The 11,093-nt window shown below is 33.9% G+C and overlaps 1 protein-coding gene across 1 annotated transcript; it reads right to left on the bottom strand.

Annotated features, from left to right (window-relative positions):
• Positions 1-3,241: 3,241 nt before the first annotated feature.
• On the bottom strand, positions 3,242-6,386 carry BDBG_00525 (lysophospholipase). Its single transcript, XM_002629233.2, has 3 exons — positions 5,518-6,386; positions 4,766-5,426; positions 3,242-4,680 (listed from the first exon to the last, which is right to left on the bottom strand). The coding sequence occupies exons 1-3, from the start codon at positions 5,570-5,572 to the stop codon at positions 3,471-3,473; spliced, it is 1,926 nt and encodes a 641-aa protein (XP_002629279.1). The 5' UTR covers positions 5,573-6,386; the 3' UTR covers positions 3,242-3,470.
• Between the last annotated feature and the right edge of the window lie 4,707 nt (positions 6,387-11,093).

Consider the following 11,093-nt stretch of genomic DNA (forward strand, 5'->3'; position numbering starts at 1 on the left):
TGCAATATCAAGTTGAAACTCTACACTGAGACAGTGAAGAGGAATTTAAAGGTCAAGATCTTAAGACCTACTGCCAGAGCAAAGAAATAGCATATGAAATGACTATCTCTGACACACTGCAATTGAAAAGTCCCGCAGAACATGTCAATTGTATTGTAGCTGAGAAGACAAGAAGCTTGCTATTTAATAGTGAGCTGATGAAAGAGCTCTGAAGTGAGGTAATGCAAGCTACAGTTATGATGATTAACACATTCTCAATATTAATGAAGATATTTGAATGTAAGAAAGAAACATCATTTACATCTTTTAAAGCTTGAACTGAGATACAATCTTCTATTCATTGAATACAGAGATAAGAGTGCAAGATCTATAAGAAGAATTTGAAAGTGTTGAATAAGCTTACAGATAGAACTGATAGTAAGAAATGACAGCTAATTGAATATCAAGAATTATATCAATATTGTGTGTGAGATTCTATTACATGTTGTCTTGAGATTGTACAAGATATTATATTTGATAAAGCTCTTGACACGAGTGCAAATACATCTGTAAATATAATGAGAGAATTCAATGAATTATCTAATAAATTGACCATTCTGAATGTCAGAGAGAGATGATAACACTGCCTTCTAAGAAGACTTACAAAGAAAAAGTCAGATATTTTAAAGATGATTGTTAATAAGAACTTAGAGAGTGTAATTGATTCAATCTATGTTCTAGATAATAAGACACAGCTTGTTATAAATGAAGAGTCTGAAGACTCTGTTAATGAGAATAATTCTATTCTAAGTATTCTGACAGATTAATTAACTACACTGACAGAAGTCAAGAGAAGCTCAGACTGAGACTATTAATATAAGACCATGAAAAAGAAGATTAAGATATTTGAATAGAAGATATATATTATCATTGAGAACACCTCAGAAATGAATATTCTTACAGACAAATGAGTATATAATCAGAAATTCAATAGTAAGAGAGAAATCATTCACTTTAAAGCTCACTGAGTGATTAGAGAGTTCTTACAATAGCAGAGTATTCATTATATAAGATTATATACTGCAGTGATATCAGGATCTACATCACATAGTCTATTCACTATATCAACTGTCAAAGAATGAAAGATTAAATTAATTAACTATGTATCTGCATTTTTGAATGATATATTATCTCAGAATGAGATGATCTATATACAACTATTCACAGGTGTTAAGCATGATAGAGAGAGCTTGATGAGATTACTATATCAAAGTCTATATGAAATGAAGCAAGTTATAAGAGTATAGTATTTTCTCATAACAGAGTATCTTTCTACATTGAGATTCAAGATATTATCTTATAATGATGAATTTCTATATTACTCTGTTCACAAGATCTCTCTAATATTGCATGTTGATAATTACTGAGTGATGAGATCTTGAGAACAGCAATTAGACTGAGTATTGAAGAAGATTGTAAAGAGATTTAAGACAAAGAATGTCAAAGAGATCAAGTCATATCTTGAGATGAAGATTAATCATCAGAGAAATAATGATCTAGTGATTATATAGAGCTCTTATATTGAAGAGATTCTTGAAGATTTTAGTATGAAGAAGATAAATCCAGCTGACACTCTGATAGTAATCAGTATATGACTGGAATTCTCATCTGATGAGAAGAAGGAATTGAATGATGACTTTACAGCTATAAGATATTATCAAGAATTGAGGTCATTGTAATATTTGATCTCAAGCAGTCAGTCAGATCTGATATTTGTGATCAACTATCTCTCATGTTTTAACTTATATCTGCACAAGATATGTTGAGCAGTGTTGAAGCATGTTCTATGTTATATTAAGAAGATGAAAAACTATGACATATTTAGACTGACCGTGTGACCGTGTCTGAGACCAGGACCAGATTTTTTGATAGTCTTATTATCAATTCAACTGATCTCATTACACAGTTTTAACATTAGATAGTAGTTTCATACTGTCTCAGTGAGACTTACTGTCTACTCTTATCACATTTTTCAAATGAGATCATGATTTTCACTTCTCAATTTAAATTATTTTTATTGCTTTAAATGACTTCAAATCTCATTTGAGTATTATCAAAAAGTGTTACTTTTTAAAAAATTAAAAATAGTCTAAAAAAAACCTTAAAATGTCTAAAAATAGTCACTTTATGTCAAGAATGAGACTAAATAAGACCAAATGAAATCACTTTCTTATTTTTTTCAAGTCATGATTTCATTTTAAGATCTGATATATAGTCACTTTATATGTTTTTTTAATAGTCAGTCCCAGCGGGATTCACACCAAGAAATGTATAGAATCAGATCAAATGAGATCAAATGTGAAATTCATAGTCTCAGCAGCTAGTCTAGACATATTATACAGAAAGAAGATCAGTAATAAGAGTCTCAGTTCTGTAATATACTGCAACTCAGACTGAGTGAAGATAGATTCTTAATACAAATTAACTACTGACTATGTTATATTGATTAATGAGTCACTGATCTCATAGCAGTTGCAGAGACAGACATCTATTATCAAATGAATCACAGAAGCTGAATATATTACAGCTAGTGAGACAGCTTGTAAGATAATCTGATTGAATAATATGTTATATGACATCAGGTTAATAAATGATAAAAAAGTGAAAATATACTCACATCTATAAGTTGATAATAAGAGAGCAATTGATCTAGCAAAAGAGGAATTCATAATATGAAGATCATATCATATCAAGATTAGATATTATATTCTCTGTGATTTAATTGAAAAAGAAGAAATTATGATGAAATATATTGATTCTACAGCAAACATAGCTGACAGACTTATCAAGTCACTGATGAAGCCTGCATTTGAAGAATTTGTCAAGAGAATTGACATTCAGAAAATTGAGAAGAAGGAATGATTGAATGATAATGATGATATGATGAATCAATAGATTTTGCATGTATTTCTTGATTATTACAGTTATTGCTGTACAGACGCCTTTTCTAATAAGAAAATCAGGGTCCGATTCATGTAATTAATTATTATTGTATTTTTGAAAGATTTGAGAATGGGGGAGGCCCCGGGTGGCGGCTTATTATAGGCCACGGTGTAGCAAGGGGGGGTGTTGGTGATTACTACACCTACCCTAGTCACGTGCCACCCCAACCTATCCATTTAGTGTAACTCGCGTAGTTAGATTACAACACAACACAACAACGTTATCCTCCAAGAGTAGGTGTAGTAATCACCAACAGTATAAAAGACCAATTTGACACATTTGTCACTGGCTCCTCGCGAGGCACAATTAGCGTGGATTTTCTGCCACCTCTTTTCTGATTCCTAATTGGTGCGTAACCTCCACAACAAACTTGCGATTGGCTAAAAAAGGCGGTGAGAAGCACAGCGCTAATTGTGCCTTGCAGTGGACCAAAAAAAAAAAAGGGTCAAGGAAACATCCAAAGAAGGGTTACATGCTGGTACATTGTACTACAGCAGCATTATCGTTACCGCACCAACAGCAGCAATGCGCAAAGCGAATGAATGTGGGACAATGTCAGACGCCGCACTTTTCGTATTCACGGGCCCGAGCAGCAGTTTTGGCTCGTATACTGAAGGAACAGTGCTATCAACCCGTCCATCCCAACAATATGCCTCGAAACAGTTCTTGCAGGCTTCAGGAACTGGCGTATTTGTGCGCTCAAAAGACCTGCTGAGCATTGCACATCCAACACAAGTAGGCCAGTTTTTGTCAACGGTGGCGTTACCCATGGTTGCAACGTTGTATCCGTTCTGAAGGATCTTACGGCGCTGTTCGACGGAGTATTCCATTTGGAATGTGGAGACATTGGAAAAGGCTACATAGGGCGAGTTGGGGATATAGACTATTAGAGGAGAAGGCCCCGTCATGTTCGCACTGTCACACCCGAAAAATGTGGGCATCTTGTTAAGTCCCAGGTTGACGAAGGTGTTCACGTCCGGGATTGCTGGGAAGACGGTGCCATTGGCAATGCTGGAGGTCATGCTGCGCTCATAAGTTGCGACCAGGGCGGTGCCATTTGGCCAGTTGAAGTCATTGTCGGCAGAAGAGTCCACGGCAAAGATGACGTCGATGTGCCGTTCTGGCTGAATCAAAGGATGAAGAGGAATATTTTGCAGATCCTCCCCACCATCCACAAGGTTTAGGGATTCCTCCTTCGCGAATGGCGACGTATCGTTGGAGTAGCGGAAAAAGGGATTGGGCTCGTAAGCTGCGATATCATTGTTACTTTCTCCAATGCTCTCAAGGATAGACTTGAATGCATCTATGACAAATCCCGGCACATCAACGCCATCTAAGTTCAGCAAGAACTGGTTAAAGAGGGATGATGATGTGCCCATGATATAACCCGCGTTATCAAAACCACGTACGCAAGATTCGGACCGGGGCACGGTCCCTGCTTCGAATTTTGACCCGAGGAACTCCAATGGAATGAAGCCAAAGACAGTCGGGTCGAATGTGCCAAATTCCCAAGGGTTAAACTCAAATACTGTGGCGTTGCCTCCGATGAACAACTCCCCAGGATTCCTTCCGTCGGCAACCAGGATGGGCAGTGGCATATTCCCGTCCTTAAAATCCTGGCTAAGCGCAATGGAGGACCATGTATACGCTGGCCCGCCTTCCGGGGCATTAATGAGCTGGTACGACAAAGCGCGGCCCCTTGAAACAGCAATTATGGTCAACTCTAGTCCCATAACCAGTGGATTTGACACGTAATAATTCTTTGCAGGAGAGTAAAACACACCAATAATCTGTCAGTGAAACATCAAATCCAGCATCTTTCTTCCCCTCTACGGCCCTGTATATTTCCTTGTAATAATCGACGGAATTGAGAAACTTGATACCCTTTTCTGTTGGGCCTTCGAGAATCGATTCGCTAAACTCCCATACCGATCCATCCTCATCTGCCTCTAATTCCGAAACGGTGGTAAAATTGTTGATATAAAGTGATCCGACGAGCCATCCGCCACCGCTTAGACCGGATAGATAAGTGGCCGACTGCAGCAGGCCACCTAGTTGTCCAGGGCCCGTGGCAGATTCTGTCCGGCTATCAAATGCCTTCAATGCGCCTCCACCATTCATCAAAGCTCTGTATCCACCACCTGAAACCGCAATTCCAACATTAGGGAGCGCAGAATGGTTTTGCGCATTGTTTTCAAGGTAAGCCCGCACATCGAATCCGTCAATGGTAACGCGGCCGAAGAAATCTTTCATCGCATCGGTGGTCTGCTTTCTTCTTCTTTCCAGCCAGAACCTTTCATTTTGCGAGAGCGTTGCCGCACTGCGAACTGACGGACGGCTGTCGCTGCACCTTGTTTCGGCAGGCGTATACCCATCGGGAGCGTTCGGCAAGGCTCGTACAGCTACATCCCGAATGGGCTCAAGAGCAGCAGCCGTAGTTGTACCTGAAGTTCCAGTTATTATCTTCCTATCCGAAGTGGATATGTCAGGGGGTTTCAATTAACAATCGCACGCGGTGAGCGCACCTAAACTGACCTGAAAGAGCGCCTGCAATGATGGTGGTCCAGAGCGCCACCAAGTCCGATTTCATTCTTGATTACGACAGATAAATTAAAATCACACAAACGAAGAGAAAGGAAATCACAAAAGTAAATTAAATATTAAAGGCCAAGATCCCTCGAAAAAGAAGAAGGAAAGATATATTTTCATTCAAAATCTACGAAACCCGAACAAAACCATCATTATTCCGTGCTACTAGCCCGTACTTATACGAAGAGTGGCTTTCAGGTCAACGCCACATAAATGTGGGACAAGGGCCTGTTTGTTAGCGCCCCATTAGCGTCATACATATTATCGAAGGCGAAAAGGATTCGAAACAAATTATGAACAAAGGATCATACTAATAAAATGAATCATACCAGTTTTTCTAGCTTGTGTGATAGGGCTGCTGATGTTTGAGTGTGGATGATATTCTACCCTCGGCTAGAAAGCTCCTTGATTTCATCGTCACCAGATTAAGTTTTTCCCAAAGATGTGGTGGCCGATCATGGAACCAGCGGGCTGAGCATGGATTATTCATAGCCAAAAGAGGGATTGCTTCCCATCATCATATCATTCTACACCACTTTCGGAGTGCGAAGTATGTATCGATATTCCCGCGCGGCCCGCCAGGAATCGGGCTAGGCCTTAACCGTTAAGGCCCCGCGGCTTCTATGGAGCCTGCCAGTTGGTCAGCCACAGCAGATACTGGATAAAGTGAAATCAAGCCTGCTGGCGAGATACTATGTAATCCTTCAGAAGGGCTGAAACATTGAGACACGAAGGAATACTTGCCGCCCCACCCACTATGCCGAATAGTGGATGATAAATCAACACTACAACAAAATATCATCCCTTTGTCAATTCTCATGGTTTTTCTTCATCATTCACACATTTATTATCTGTCTTAGATGATTGAAAGATCTCAAGAGAATGAAAAATGTGTAGAAACTGCTAGACTGACCGTGTGACCATGTCTGAGATCAGAATCAAAGTTTACAGTTATCACATTGCTTCAAAGCATTACTTCTGATCATGATTTGTATTCATTACATTGATTTCAAATCACTTTATTTCAAATATTAAAGATCTCAAATTCACTTTTCAAATAAAAATTTAGTCTTAGTTAAAGAATATGTTTAAATTCTTAGTTATATTTTCATTGTGATCTCATTGTTAAGAATAATATTAAATAAGACTATGAAATTATTTCTCACTTATATAATATCATAACATAGTACTGATTTGTTGAAAATTCAATAGAAAGTGTTATCAAATATTATTACTTTTTTCAGAAATCTATTATAAATTTAACTTTCATATCATAAAATCTAATTGAAAAAAGACTTATAAACTAGTTTATTAATTTAAATGAGATCTCAGAATCAGATCATGAGATTATTTAATTTGATATTAAACTGAGTGAAAAATAAATAAGTGAAAATTCTCTTCTCTCTAATCAATATAACTTTGAAAAAGCTGATTGAAAAGCAGTTAAAGAAAGTATAAAACTGCTGAAATTTAAAAAGCAGAGTAAGCTCTATTGAAATCAGAGTTAAGATATATCAAATGAAATACTTGAGAATTGAGTAAAGTTAATTACATCTATTCTTCTAATAAGTATTAGATAAAATATTTCAGAGAAAAAGTCTTCTAAGTATTTCAAATCTTAATGAAATGAGAATATCACTTCTAAAAGAAAATAACTAGTCACTGCTAAGAGAGATTAAAACAATAACTTAATATCTAATAAAGAGATCAAAGCTATCAGAAATGAATATTTTTCACATATTAAAAGAGCTAAAAAAAACTACTGAAACAAATTTCTTAAAGAAGTATAAGAGAAAGAAGTTTTTGAAGTCTTTAACTATACTGAAACAAGAAGTGTAGCAAAACTTTCAACCTTAGAATATAAGTTTCAGAATGAATTATATACAGCAAACTCTTTTAAGAAAACATATCAAGCTTTTATGAGAATTCTCTTTCAAAATTTATCAGATTCAGAAGAGAAGTAGATATTATTTCATGAATATATTAATAAAAATAACTAAGAGTAGACTAAGCTTACACATAATTAACTAGAGTCAGCTATAATCTCAAGTTCAATTAAAACTGCTGCAGAGCCTGATTCAATCAATCAATTAATCATTTGAAATATATATTTTAACTTAAAGAATGAATATTTTAAGCTCTTTTTCAATCTCTTAAAAAATCAATATTATTCTGAATACTGAAGAGAAGCTACTGAAGTGATTCTTCTAAAATCTAATAGAAAAGCTTCAATTTCTAAGTTATATAGAGAAATATCTCTATTATACTATCTAGGAAAAATTTTAGAAAAGAAAATAGTTACTAGACTATCTTATATAAGCTCTATTAGTCATTTTCTTTTATTTAATAAATAAATAAAAGATAGAAAATAATATTCTGCAATTGACACTGTTATTATTATTATTATTATTCTTTTATTATACTCATATGCAAGCAGAGCTTACGATGAGTCCTTGCGTGATGTTAAATACAGGTCAAGTGTTGATTATACAGGAGGAAATACAGATGTTGAGATCACACCAAGATAACAAGAACATAGAAAAATACAAAGGGGTTACAATTAGATACATGTGATAATAACTTCTCAGCCCAGAAACATAGAGTGATTCATTGAAGTGATTTGTACATCTCTGTATTTATTAGAAACCTGAGGTGCTTGAGTTCTGGATTTAATGTATCTCCTGCAGGTTTTGAACCCACACACCTTGGTTTCCCACGCCAAGGTGCTACTGGGTGGCCCCATTAACTATTCGGCCACCGGGGCGCAATTAACACTGTTCTTTCAGTTGTTCATAATATTCAAATAGTAAAGCATAAAGATCTGGTCTCAAATGCAGTTTTTATTTATATAAAAGAAGCATTTAATCATGTTTCAAAGTCAAAGATGATTTGAACTTTAAAGATGTTAAAACTGTCACTTTCTCTAATAAAATGAGTTAACTGTTTTATATTCAAAAGAATTATATAATTATTCTTTGATGAAATGAAATAAGATAAGACAGAGAGAAAAATACAAGTACTGTAAGAATCTTCAATCTCATCTGTTTTATTTACATTATACACAGCATATCTATTCAAGATTAGAGAGATGAAAATAGTGAGATCTTCAAGCTATATAGATGATATTGATCTAGTTTACAGTTTATAAATAATTAAAGAGAATTTAGAAATGATTAAGAAGAGAGTAAAGAAAATTTTATTAGAGCAGATATCAATCAAATTCAATTTAATATGAATAAAACTGAGTGAATTCACTTTTTTTCCAGATTTAATAAGAAAAAAACTAAGTCTAACTCTTTTGAATAAAGATATTAAACCCAGTTTGAATGTTAAATGATTGAAAGTATGATTAAACTTCAAGTTGAATTTTAAATATTATATTCAACAAAGAACTATCAAGTCAGAAAGATTATTAAATAGCATAATCAGACTATTATATACAGAGAGAGGTCTATTGTTCCAGGCTATGAGACAGTTATATATAGTCTGTATCACCTCAGTAGCTGATTATGAAGTTCAAGTTTGATAGAATAATCAACAAAATTTCACTTAATTCTTTCATAGTCTGTAAATCAGAGCTCTAAAAGAATTCTAAGAGTATTTAAATCATCTTCTATTAAAGCAATAGAAATTGAAGCATCAATTCTCTCTTCTGCTATCAGATTTGAAAAGACCTGTATGAACTATACTCTGAGAGTTATAAAAAATGAGCTTAAATTATATATTCAGAGAAAGAGTCTCTTCTTCATTTTCATCAATCAACTCAGAAAATGAACTGAATTAGAATAGATTTCTTAATTGAAATGAAAATAATTCTTCAAAGAAAATACTCTCTCAACTATATAGAATATATTCACTGCTTAAAAATTAATTTTCTTTATTAAATATTCAGAAAGTTGATCATGAGAAGATATCTCTCTGAAGAGAAAAGCTGAAATCTCTTATAGACTTGCAAATTAGTGAACTATCTAATAAGAGAGAATATAAACAGCATTTGAAAAAGATCTTTACAATTAATATAAAAGACTCTATTTTGATTTACTCAGATGACTTAAAAAATGAGAATTTAAATAGATTAGATACAGACATTGCTTATACTGAACATGATATTAATTTTATCTCAGATTTTGGAAATTTAGACTGTAAAACTGAAGTTTTTGATGCTGAACTATTTATTCTAGTGAAAGCTTTCAAACTTAATAAAATAAAATCTTATAAAAGAGAGACTAGTTTGAAAGAGATATAAATATTCTCTGATAGTCAAGCTGCTTTAAAATGACTTAGAAATAGTCAGATTTATAATAATTAAATGAATCTTGAACTGATTTTAAATTCTGATATCAAAATTAAAAAGAGAAAAATATTACAACTGATAATTCATCTACACTAAGTTCCTGCTTATGTAAATATTTATGATAATGAATTAACTGATTCAGCTGCAGAAAAGAGTTCAGAATTAAATAGATCCACTTAAAAAACAGTGTTCTAGTTTTTTATAGAGAGAAAGATGAAAGAATCTTGCCCCGGTGGCCGAATGATTAATGCAGCCACTCAGTAGCACCTTGGCGTGGGAAACCAAGGCATGTGGGTTTGAAACCCGCAGGGGATACATTAAATCTGGAACCCAAGCACCTCAGGTTTCTAATAATTACAGAGGTGTACAAATCACTTCAATAAAATTGCTCTATGTTCCTGGGCTGGGAAGTTATTATCGCATGTATCTAATTGTCACTTCTTTGTATTTCCTATGTTCTTGTTATCTTGGCATGGTCTCAACACCTGTATTTCCTTCTGTATAACCAACACTTGACCTGTATTTAACATCATGCAAGGACTCATCATAAGCTCCGCTTGCATATGAGTATAATGGAAGAATAATAATAATAATAATAATAATAATAATGAAAGAATCTTGTTTAAATAAGTAAAATCAAAGCTGGTAGAAACAAAACAAGAGTACATATTATTCAAGATTTGAAACAACACTCAAGTGAAAATCTTGTTTAATAAAATGTAAAAAGAAAGTATTCTCATCTATAATTCAGCTGAAACTAGAACATGATTATTTCAAATATTATATACAAAGATTTGAGAATAGATTTGATTCAACAGAATGCTCATTCTGCAATTCAAATAAAATTCATGAGTATATTGTAATGCATTGTACATTATACAATAGACTCAGAGCCAGATTGAAAGAGAAGTATAATTTAAATCAATTAAATATTAGATTCTTATTCTCAACTAAGACAGGAATTAAATACTTAATAGACTTTCTATCAGAAACTTAAGCAGCTATAAGAAAATGACTAAATTCAGAACTGTCTGAATGTGAAGAGATGAAAATTGATTTGATATAGTCTGTTAAAACAGCTATATACTCTCTTGAAACATATTTATTTTAATATTGTCTTTTCTTACAGTTTCTTTTCTTTTCTTTTCTATCTACTGTAACTATCATTAAGACTTTATTTCTTTTCGTTTATTATGTTACTTTCTAAATGATTTCAAAAGTATCACAA

This window comes from Blastomyces gilchristii (genome assembly GCF_000003855.2).
Source record: "Blastomyces gilchristii SLH14081 genomic scaffold supercont1.1, whole genome shotgun sequence".
In the NCBI taxonomy this organism is placed as follows: domain Eukaryota; kingdom Fungi; phylum Ascomycota; class Eurotiomycetes; order Onygenales; family Ajellomycetaceae; genus Blastomyces; species Blastomyces gilchristii.